This window comes from Aethalodelphis obliquidens, unplaced genomic scaffold, assembly GCF_003676395.1.
Source record: "Aethalodelphis obliquidens isolate GAN/ISIS:26980383/991018 unplaced genomic scaffold, ASM367639v1 scaffold8, whole genome shotgun sequence".
Classification (NCBI taxonomy): Eukaryota; Metazoa; Chordata; class Mammalia; order Artiodactyla; family Delphinidae; genus Aethalodelphis; species Aethalodelphis obliquidens.
The window spans coordinates 18002805-18014858 of NW_020837952.1; the positions used below are offsets into that span (position 1 = coordinate 18002805).

General features: G+C 35.5%; 1 protein-coding gene across 7 annotated transcripts in view; it reads left to right on the top strand.

The window, feature by feature from the left end:
- Positions 1–12054, top strand: part of RAB3IP (RAB3A interacting protein) — a 166290-nt gene that overhangs the window by 141881 nt on the left and 12355 nt on the right. For 6 of the 7 annotated variants that reach the window (XM_027107009.1, XM_027107010.1, XM_027107011.1 and 3 more), the window contains 3 exons: positions 1976–2071; positions 8015–8092; positions 8758–8961. In XM_027107009.1, coding sequence (XP_026962810.1) covers positions 1976–2071; positions 8015–8092; positions 8758–8961 — 378 coding nt within the window. The remainder of the gene's footprint in view (positions 1–1975; positions 2072–8014; positions 8093–8757; positions 8962–12054) is intronic. The other variant, XM_027107015.1, reaches the window with a different exon arrangement.

Below are 12054 nucleotides of genomic sequence, written 5' to 3' on the forward strand. Positions count from 1 at the left end.
AGAATGAAAAAAAGTGAAGGTAGCTTAAGGGGCCTGTGGAACACTATCAAGTGGAACAACATTCACTTTATAGGGGGTCCCAGAGGAGAAGGGAGACAGGAGGGGGCAGAGAACTTTTTGAAGAAATAATGGCTGAAAACTTCCTCAACCTGGGGAAGGAAACAGGTATCCAGGTCCAGGAAACACAGAGAGTTCCAAAAAAGAACTCAAAGAGACACCAAGACATATTATAATCAAAATGTCCAAAGTTAAAGAGAATATCAAAATCAGCAAGTGAAAACCAGCTTGTTACATACAAGGGAACTCCCAAAAGACTTATCAGCAGATTTTTCAGCAGAAACTTTGCAGGCCAGAAGGGACTGGCATGATACATTCAAAGTGCTGAAAGGAAAAAACTTTCAGCCAAGAATACTCTACCCAGCAAGATTATCATTCACAATTGAAGGAGAGATCAACAGGTTTCCAGACAAGTAAAAGCTAAAGGAGTTCACCATTATACCAGCCTTACAAGAAATGTAAAAGGACTTCTTTAAAGCTGAAAAGAAAAGGCACTAATTAATAACAAGAAAACCCATGAAAGTGAAAGAAGGTTTTCTCCATCAGCCTAGTGTCTCAGTGCTTAGCATTACATCCTAAGATATTTTTTTTTCTAATAATACTTCCAGTGATCTGTTTCCTTTGGAACCTTGCCACTCCTTCCTCCTTTAATATCTGAACCTTCTCTCTTGCTATCTCCATTATTCCCATCCTGCAATTTGGTTTTATATTCAAGAGTTCTCCCCTTATGGTGGGGCTCTGTCCTTCTGGAAAGGTCTCTTCGCTGGATGCTTTGAGATTCCTGAGTGTTTAGAGCTTCACTGTACTGTTAGCTGCCTCTGTACTGCATATGATTTTTGCACTCATCTCTGACTTGGAGCCTGTGAAAACCCTTCCCTTTTTCTCCATTTGTTCTCACATTTTTTTCTTCCAGTTTTTACCAAGGGTATAGTCCTCTGCTTTGGGGGCGTTTGTAATGATTTTTGGGTTCTGAGGCTTTATACAGTATCTCTGTAGTCCCTTTCACTTCCTGCTGCTCCCTTCCACACAGTGACTGATCCTGTGGTCTGGGCAGTGTAGCCACATTTTCTCATGGTCTAAGATATGTTGGGATTTTCTTTTACCTAGTTTTGTTGAAGATGTAGTCATTTGGTTCTTCTGATATCCCAGTTGGAATATTTGGTTGTCGGGAATTGTCAGGGGATTCAAAAACTATGCTGCCACCACAATTAAAGAATAACTGTATTTGTGGCTGATATATAGAGAGTTTGGATTTTTTTTAATCTCTAAGTTTGAAAGATAAATTTAGGGTAACATAAAATTGCATATTTAACATCTTAATAAAGGAATTTTTAGCATCTATTTATGACCTATTGAGGAGTCACGTATAAATGTAGGATTTTTGTCATTAATATTCTTCTTAATTTTAAATGTAATATACATTGTTTGCCTCTGGTTGCAGTGTTAAATGGGTATAGTCTCCTAATGGAAATTTTAGGCTAATTGCAGTATGGTACATGGAATTATAGGTAAACAATTTTTAAAATAAACATGAAAAAACTTCACTGAACATTTATTGAAATGAATCAGTGTAATTGAAGAAATTCCTTGGTTGATAGAAATAAATATGTTCAGAGAAAAGTTAAGGAAAAAAGAATGAAGTTATTTGTTTATTTTCACATGTAATTAATAATTATACTTAATTTTTGGATATTTTATGAAAAAACATGAAAATTTAATATGTGAGTTAGAATTATTTGTAATTTTAGACTTGCCTGATTGTTTCCACATAGCAAGTGCTAAATAAACACATTCAGTGTGAATGTTGTAGGTGGGGGCAGTATTAATATTTTGTAATTTTATTAGTAAAAATTGTATAGTCTGCTGAAACTAACTTCGAACTTTGGAAATAAAAAATAAAATGATCAATTTCTCATAGGAACTGAAGTTAAAAGATGAAGAGTGTGAGAGGCTTTCTAAAGTACGAGATCAACTTGGACAGGAATTGGAGGAACTCACAGCTAGTCTATTTGAGGTTGGTCTGTTTACATCTTGGCCAAGAGCAACGTCATGATTTTTATATATTGATAGATTTGTTTTATGAGGGAATCTTGAAAAAGATATGCTTAGCTTCATGCATATTTATAAGTCCTCTAAAAAGATAAAATCTTTAAGAAATGTAAAGTCTACAACTTAAAATGATATGAAAAGAAAAAAACACTGTGGGTTACCAGAATCAGGTGGTTTAAAAATGTGTATGTGGAAAGAAAGGAGGTAAATTTTAATTTTGATTTTACCAACTATTTAGGGGCTGCTTTAGAGTATCTTTATATGATTCCGTAACAAAGATGGCAAACCCTTGAGGTAGTCTTCTGATAGGGGATGATTTGAGGAAAGTTAGAAGGCACACATCTTTATTTCCAGCCTGCCACAGGATCAAAATTCCTACCCAGTTCAAGCAGTGTTTCTCAGTAGGGGGGCCATTGACTTTGCTGGACATTTAGAATCCTTGGTGTATTAGGGTTTTCCAAGAAACAGAACCAATAGGATGTGTGCATATACATATATACATTTACATGTATGTAGAAAGAGACTTATGTAAGGAATTGACTCATGCAGTTATGGAGGTTGGCAAGTCCCAAAATCTGGAGGATGAGTTGGTAGGCTGGAGACCCAGGAGAGATGATGATGTAGTTCCAGTCTTGAGTCCAAAGGCTGACAGACTTGAGACCAAAGAAGAGCTAATGTTTCAATTTGAGTCTGAAGGCAGGAAGAATACTCTTACTCTTTGGGGATGAGCCTTTTTTTTCTAACAGGCCTTCAGCTGATTGGATGAGCCTCACCCACATTATGGAGGGCAGTCTGCTTTACTCAGTTTACCAATTCAGATGTTAGTCTCATCCAGAAGCATCTTCACAGAAACATCCAGAATGTTTGACTAAAGTATGTGGCCCAGTCAAGTTGGACACACAAAGTTAACCATCACACTTAGCCCAAATTCTAGTAATACTCCCTCATCATTTTGACAGCTTTTAAATATCCTTGTGGAGGATGGGGAGAGGGTATTATTCTTGGTTAAGAACCACTACCTTTAGGTTATAAGACCTTTAGCCTTCAGAAGTTGCTTATTAAAAACATTGATGTGTTACTAGAATGACTAGTGTCATTATCACTTTACCAGTATTTTCCTTTTTTCCCTAAAAATTTGTTCTTAAAAATTTTAATGTAAAAAAAGATTTTGCCGCCTGCCGATGCAGGGGACACGGGTTCGTGCCCCGGTCCGGGAAAATCCCACATGCCGCGGAGCGGCTGGGCCCGTGAGCCATGGCCGCTGAGCCTGCGCGTCTGGAGCCTGTGCTCCGCAACGAGAGAGGCCACAACAGTGAGAGGCCCGCGTACCGCAAAAGAAAAAAAAAAAAAAAAAGATTTTGGAGGAAAAATTTCTTTACCTTTTGTTATTTTTGTATATGCAGAGTCTTTTTTAGTTTTAGCTGTATGTATTTGCTTACCTAGTTGTAATCCTAATATATTTTGTACTTTAAATAACATCTTTTCATGTTACTACATAGTGAATGTAATGATAATCATAATCTATCAGGTGTACATTCCACAGTTTCTATCATTACAAGTAATATTGCAGAAGATATTTTCAAACATGGGCTTTCCATGCCCCATCTGCTCCACAACCCTTTGCCCTCTCCCCTGTCTTTTTGGGTGTCATTTGCTTTCATGGACGTTTAAAAACTAACTTATTTTCTTGTTTAGTTAGCTAGTTATCAGAGATGAGAGGAAGATAAATTTAAGCATAGAGGTAGTGGGAAGTTAAAGATCTGGAACAGGAGCTGTGTAACTTGTTACATTTTTATATGTAGAAGGACTCGGAAACATAAGACTTTTCTTCCAGCAATGTCTGGTTAGAAATGTTTATAATATATGGATAGTAGATAAGCAAACAAATATATTATGCTACTTACATTAATTTTGATTTCCTATCTGCCTGCCCTTAATTTTAACCCTGCTTATTTCCATCCATCTGCACTTAAATGTGCATTTTGTTAGATGAAGTAGGAGGAGAACAAACAAACTTTTCCCTCTCTATAGTAGGATGTGAAGTACCAGAAATACAGTTCATGCAGTGAATGAAAAAGTTATCTAAAAAACATAGTTTTGGGATCCGTAACTTATCCCCAACCTAACAATGGCTAATAGCCTTAACTGTGTATACTTTCTGGGAAAGAAACTACACTGATTAAAGATGATTTCAGTAATGAAGAAAGTTGTATTCAAACCAATACAAATTTAGAAAAAAAGGGCAAAACGTTTTTCTGTGGTCTCAGTTGTGCCTTCATGATTTTGGTTTACCATTGTCTTATGAAAAGATGTTTTTTGCCTACATTTTATGTATATGTGTCTGTAGTTTTTTTAAGAATTAAAGATTTTTCTGAATAAACTCAATTTGTACAATTTTGGTAAACTTGTAAACTCAGATTAGGAATTTATTATGAATGATGAATAATCTTGAATATAATTATACTTTGTATTTAGCAAACGTGAGTCTTAAATGTATCAAATACAGGACTCTAAAATTTTATGTATGTGTGTGTATATATGTATATATATATTTTTTTCTTCTAGTATTTTAGATTTTGAGATAATGTAAAATATAAAATGAAGTTGGTTGAAAGAATGCTTTACAAAGTAGTCTACATTTAACATGGAAAAAAAAGATATGTAGTCTTAAGATGTTTTTATATTTTTTCAGCCAGTTTTAATAAATGTCTATGATATGCTTAGTTTTCTCTCAACAATGCCATATGGCACATATAGTATAAATTGTTATTTTGTCTGTGAAGAAAATGAGGCATAATTAGAGTAAGGAGCAAAGTTGGGACTCAGATTCATGACCTTGATCTTGCTTTAAGTGCTATGAAAGTCATAAATGGAACTTCCATTTGTCTCAAGCCACAGAGACAAATTTGAGCACGGACCTTCATTATGATAAAGATACCTACTATTTATTGAGAGTTTCCTGTGTACTAGACACGGTTCTAAGAGCATATGTACTTACTTACAAATTATGCACATACACTAACACACATATAATATGTTACATACAGTATAAAACAAAAGTTTTAAAAAGAGTGAGATAATAAAAATGCTTAAATTTTTTATAATAGTACAAAAATATTTTATTCTCACTAAAACGTATTGTGTGTGTGTATATTTATTTAGTGAGAGCAGTGTGATTGAATATGTTACCTTGTTTTTGAAATCTTCTTTTAAATTTATGATCCAGATGAAGGTCTGGTCTAAATTCCATTTTTAAAATTTAGATGTAATGCTGCTGCTGACTCACAGATACACTGATCCAAAAGGAACAAGTACTTCTTTTCCTGTAATAAGTCATTATACTGTATTTTCAGTCCCATTGCCAGTTATGTGAAGGCTTTTCCAGAACATTCTCTAGTGAATTTTTGTCTTCTCTAATACCAACAAATTGTTTTTGCAAATTAATCAGAAGATGTTTAAACACTTTTTTAAAAAAAAGAGAAGAAAATCCCCTTCATTTGAATCACTGCTAACCAGATAGGAAAAAAATTCTGTTTTCAAAGTTTATAAGTATACAGACATGAATATTTGTATGGATCAGAGGTCTGCAGCCTACAGCCTGCAGGGCAAAACTGGCCTATATATACTTTTGTACAGCCTAATGAGACAAGATTGGTTTTTACATTTCCAAATGGTAAGAGGTGGGGAAAAAAAAATCAAAAGAGGAATATTTGGTGACATATGAAAACTATATGAAGCTCATATTTCAGTGCCCATGAATTTTTATTGGAATGGCCTCACTCATTGTTTTACTGTCTATGGCTGCTTTCACACTGCAGCAGCAGAGTTGAGTAGTTACAATAGAGACCATATGGCTTACAAAGCTCAAACTTCTTACTATCTGGCCTTTCTAGAAAGTTTGCTGACTTCTCATACAGATGATACTTATATCATTTTTCAGTTTCAGAATGAGAGTGATAGAAAAGTTTTCAAACTTTTTTGAATATATCCTTTGATGTCTTTTGTCAATTTGCTAAAACCTATGAATTATCATTTTAGATACTGCTCCTGCCTCATTCTAGCTCTTTTCTCTTTCCTTTTTGGACTCCAATAACATGTATGTTATACCTTTTCAATGTATCCCTTATATCTCTAGGGGACAAGTCACCCCAAATCCCAGCTCACTTTCCTGGATTTACCTGTTCTCCTGGATCTTGGTCCCCTGATTCTTCACTCTTTTGTTAGCTCTCTAATGTCTTCAAACACATTTTTAAAAAATGTCCCACTTTTAAAAATTGTTCTCTGTAGGAAGTTTGTTTCAAGTTGCATAGTCCGCTATTTATGAAACCAGAGTCCATTTCCAAACATTTAAACAAATATTCTCTCCTTAGCACGAGTTACTTCTGCATTCGTAGTTTAAATGTCACTTATCTTGGTGGGTCAGATAGATATGTTTATTATTTTGAAACTACCTGTCAAGTAGTGTTTTATTGACAGCGACATCACAGAAAAATCTAGCACAGCTGAAACATTTGTTATTTTTAAAAGAAAAATGCTTACCTCATTATTAAATTTGATAGCTCTTACAGACTTTGACACAAGATAACCAGCATAATTGTGCATGGCATATTCTCACAGTTAATCTCATTATAAAGCATTGATAGTAAAGCTTCTCTTATTTAAAATAATATAATCTGTAAACTCACATTCATGGGCACATTCAAGCTGCAGTTCATTACAGTACTCTAAGAGCAAATGGACAAATGGGAGTGCCACCGTGGAATTCTGGTGTGGAGAACTTCTACGCTCCCCTGAACAGTCAACAGACCTCGTGAGGGTTCTGTTGTCAAATGATTAAATGTCTTTGAAGCTGATTTCCTTCCTTCCTTCCTCCTTCCCTCACGTCCTTCCTTCTCATGAACTGTAAACTGAAGTTCTAAAATACATGTTCTTAAATCCTGGGGGATTATCTTGAGGACCCTGTATACTGTTCCAGTCTATTCTTACTCTTTATAGGGATTATTCCATACAGGAGAGTAAGCTTTTTAAAGTACAAGTAAGATCATGTCACTCTCTTCCTTAAAAAACCATAAGGCTTCATAGTGGATTTAGAATAAAATCCAGAATTTGTACTCAGATATTTTATTTGATTATTAGAGTGTAATCAGAATGTAAGCTCCTTAAGAGCAGGGACCTTGTTTCTTTTCCCAGTGTATTATCAGCACCTGGAACAGTACCTCATGAAGAGGTGTCATGACTAAGTGTTTGATGAATAAGTGATATATGAATAAAGGGGAATTAAATACCTAGAGTTTCATATTTGTGGTACTAAAAAGTTATGATCTTATTAAAGGGTTAACTCTGATTTGCCTTTTTAGATTGCTCTGCACAAAATTGTCATTTGATATCATTTTGTGAATACTTTTATTGGAAGCTCTAAGGTTTCTCAACTGTTATTCCTATAAACTGCAACATTATTGATGTGTTAGTATTTTTACTTGTCCCTTCTGTATGCTTTTGCTGTGGGTAGTAATATGACTGAATTGTGTGTGTGTCTGTGTCTGTGTGTCTGTGTGTGTGTATATACCAAATTATAAAAACCTAACTGCAAAGAAGTTGGATTTGACATGTGGGTTATGTGTTTTCCTTCATCACATTTGCAGTCCTTACACAGGGATTGATCAGAATGATCAAACTCAACTTGGCTGCCTCAGTGGTAATAGATACTAAAAGAAGGTACCTATTCCTTATTCCTAGAAGTTGGTCTGGCTGATGACAACTGCTATTTCAGCAGTTTACACTGGATACTTAATTTTAGGCAAAATTTTGTTAGTGTATCTTTGCCTCAATCATAGACACATGTTGAAAGATTTTTGAAAACAAATGCTAAATACTTTGTTTCCAAAATTTGAGATGTTAACTTTTTCAGGAAGCTCATAAGATGGTGAGAGAAGCAAATGTCAAGCAGGCAACAGCAGAAAAACAGCTAAAAGAAGCACAAGGAAAAGTAAGTTGCTGCTGCTTTTAATACTGTAAAATGTAAAGAAATTAGTGATTACTATTTTAAAAATACCTTAACATTTATTGGATTTGTTCTGATTATAAAAGCAGTGCTTACTTTAGAAGATTTTTAAAACTACAGGAAACTATAAAGAAGAAAATAGCTACTACATATATATAATTAATAATGAATGTTTGGTGTCCATTTATATTAGAAGCAAATGATTTAACGCCTTGTGAATCACATGTATTATCAAAAGGGTTACATAATCACATTTTAAAGTTAATATTTATTTTCTTAATTCACTAAAAAAAAGCCAACTGAAATGTTATTAGATTTTACTATTTTAGGAACGAACAGCAACTAATCATAAGCTATTTTTTAATATATTTTGAAGATTTTGAAAATTCACATAAGTGAAATGTTAGACATTTTGATAATTTAAAAAATTCCATCTGATGTGAATAGCAGCTGAATCCAGACTGTATGGAAACATCAAAAAACTTGGTTTTAAAAAAAAAACCATTTGGTTTTACTTTTCTTTTATTAATTCATAGGAAATACAGATTAAACTTATATTTCATCTTTGAAAGTAACCGAATTGCTAACATTTAGCTGCATCTGTCATAAAACATATTCAGTGTATGTGACTGTGTTGATTTCTTTTCAAGATTGATGTACTTCAAGCTGAAGTAGCTGCATTGAAGACACTTGTATTGTCCAGTTCTCCAACATCACCTACACAAGAGCCTCTGCCAGGTGGAAAGACACATTTTAAAAAGGGGCATACAAGAAATAAAAGTACAAGCAGTGCTATGAGTGGCAGTCATCAGGACCTCAGTGTGATACAGCCAATTGTAAAAGACTGCAAAGAGGTAACTCGTCCAGGACTGTCCCCTCTGACTCTGTTGATACTTATTAATTCTCATCACTGAGGTGTTGGTTATGATTTTTGCCAGCAAAATTTTTAGTACAAAATATTCAGTATTAAGATGGGGGAGGCATTATCTAGAGCTGGCTGCTTTCAGGGATTCTTCATTTCCCTTCTCTACCTGGCTGACTTTGGAGTACCTGCTGGAAACTTGGTAAGTTTCTTAATCTCGATATTTCATTTAGGGAGCAAACTGTCATGTGTTGTGTAAAGGAGAGTGGGTGGCTTTAATGCTATGACTAGTCAAAATTTATTGCTAGGGTGCTCTAGCAAAATATGAATATAAGAATGTGTGAAAATATTTAGGTGATTTTCTTGAAGAATGGCACATTGCTTTTACTTAAATTCTGGGAGAAGCAGAATTTTATATCAGTAAGGTAGTCCTAGAGTTCAGATAATTAAGCAACAAAAAATAGAACTAATGGTAGCCTTATCATTTTAAAAGATATGTTATAAAGATAACTGAGATAATAACTGGAAATATTTTGAGGTTTTTTGTTTTTGTTTTTGTTTTTTGCGGTACGCGGGCCTCTCACTGTCGTGGCCTCTCCCGTTGTGGAGCACAGGCCCTGGACACGCAGGCCCAGTGGCCATGGCTCACAGGCCCAGCCGCTCCGTGGCATGCGGGATCTTCCCGGACCGGGGCACGAACCCGCATCCCCTGCATCGGCAGGCGGACTCTCAACCACTGCGCCACCAGGGAAGCCCCTTTTTGAGGTGTTTTGAGTAAAATAGTTTTTACTTACATATGATGAGAAAACATTTCCAAGGGGATTGATCACTAATTAATGAGCAGCCTTCTCCCATTTTTTTCTTCAAAACTATATTTTACATTGTGAATTCAGGTTCATCATTATTCATTAAGAAGCTGTGTGTGCTTGTTCAGATTTTTGCATGGAAGCCAGGAGTTTATTAAATTGAATAACCAAGGTTGTTACTTATTTTAATTGAATTGCATTTTTAGTTATTAATAAAAAAGATGCTAGTGAGAGAGAAGTTCAGTACTTGGTCAAATCTGAATGTGACAAAATCTGAAATTCACATTGGTTTCTATTAAATATTTAAGAAGCTTTTTTAGTCATAACTTTAATTCTGATTTCTTTCAATTTAGATAGTATTTATTATTTGGCTGCGTTGGGTCTTCGTTGCTGTGCGTAGGCTTTCTCTAGTTGCAGCAAGCAGGGGCTGCTCTTCATTGTGGTGCTCAGCCTTCTCATTGTGGTGGCTTCTCTTGTTGTGGAGCACAGGCTCTAGGCGTGTGGGCTTCAGTAGTTGTAGCACGTGGGCTCAGTAGTTGTGGCTCGTGGGCTCTAGAGCGCAGGCCCAGTAGTTGTGGTGCACGGGCTTAGTTACTCCACGGCATGTGGGATCTTCCCAGACCAGGGATTGAACCTGTGTCCCCTGCATTGGCAGGTGGATTCTTAACCACTGTGCCACCAGGGAAGCCCTAGATAGCATTTTTCATTGCTTGGTACAACTTGTATTTTTGCTATGGTTTCTCAGTGTGTGTAATTATGTACCTTTTTTCCCTATTGTCTACACTAAGAAAATTTAAATATTTTCTCATGGAAAATTTTAAAGTTTTGTTTTTAATTTACAAAATTCCTTAACATATGAATAGGCAGTATATAACTTTTTGCTTTCCACATATATCCTGTTTTCTGATACATGTGAAAAACTTGTCAAATAGTTTCATTAGACAGCGGAAACACATAAATTTGACTTGTGTAAGTCCTAGAAAACGATCTAACAATTGGAAGGAAAATGAAACATGTCCATGTTTCTGCAGAAAATGTGATGGGGGCATTTGGTCATAATGTATCTTCTGAAAGCATTTAAAACACACGTGCATGCATGCACACACATGTAATGAGGCAAGGCTTTGAGATCAAGTCACCCAGATGTCAACTTTTACTGATTTCTTGCTCTGTAACCTTGGTCAAGTTATTTTATTTCTCTAAACCCTAGTTTCCTTGTCAATAAATGGAGATTATAATATTTATCTTGCTCAGCTTTTAGGATTAAATGTTTGTGAAGTGCTTACCATAGTTCCTGACAGAGTCAGCTCTTAATAAATTAATTACTGCCTTTAATCTAGAATCTTTCCTTAGAACACTACTTACCTACTTTGAGCTTTATATCCATCAAAGGGTAGACTTTACAAAGAAAGTGAATTTGAAAATGTAAGTATTACTTATCTGCTAATATTTTTATCCTTTCACCTTTAGCTTTGATTCAAGGAATTTATGGATTGGGATGAAAAATATTCACATTGAGATTGCCATTATACACCTTAAAGGAAAGTCTGTAGGAAACCTGGGGTACAGTCAGCCTTTTGTTACTTTTGTGTAGACTCCCTGCACATCTGATTGAGCTGTGCTAGAGGCCATAGCTGCAGTCAGTGCTTCATTTATAGCGTATCCAGTGCTTCTGGCTTAGAGTGCCAGGCGAGTGAGAGACACTACTCTGTGTTTGGGTGGCTGTGGGTGGATGTAGCTTTGTATGTTGACAGGTAGTGTTGAGCTGGGCTGAGGGAATCTGTAGAGAAGAATACTTGGGAAAATTTATTAAATTGGATGGGTAGAGAAAGGACAACTGGAAGAGTAAATAGGAAGGTGGGTGCCAGCCTGGATTATTACAGATAATTCAGATGGTAGATACTGGATGTTGAAATGCCAAAACAATCTAAATAAATGTTATATTTTAAGATAGTCTATTTAGGAGGCTATGTGTGTGCTGCTTTTAGTCTTGCAGCTTATACAGTAAATATTTTGGAAATTCTTTTGGAAATGCCTTAAGGTAATAGCAGAAGAATTGGTGTCACTTTTGACCCCAAACGAGGTTTCACGGTTTAGTCAGTCTCTGTTTATTCAAACATGTTATTTTTAAATTCTTTTTTTTTTAATTATTTAATTAATTTATTTTTGTGTGCGTTGGGTCTTGGTTGCTGCGCGGGCTTTCTAGAGTTGCAGCGAGAGGAGGCTGCTCTTCGTTGTGGCACGCAGGCTTCTCATTGTGGTGGCTTCTTGTTGCGAAG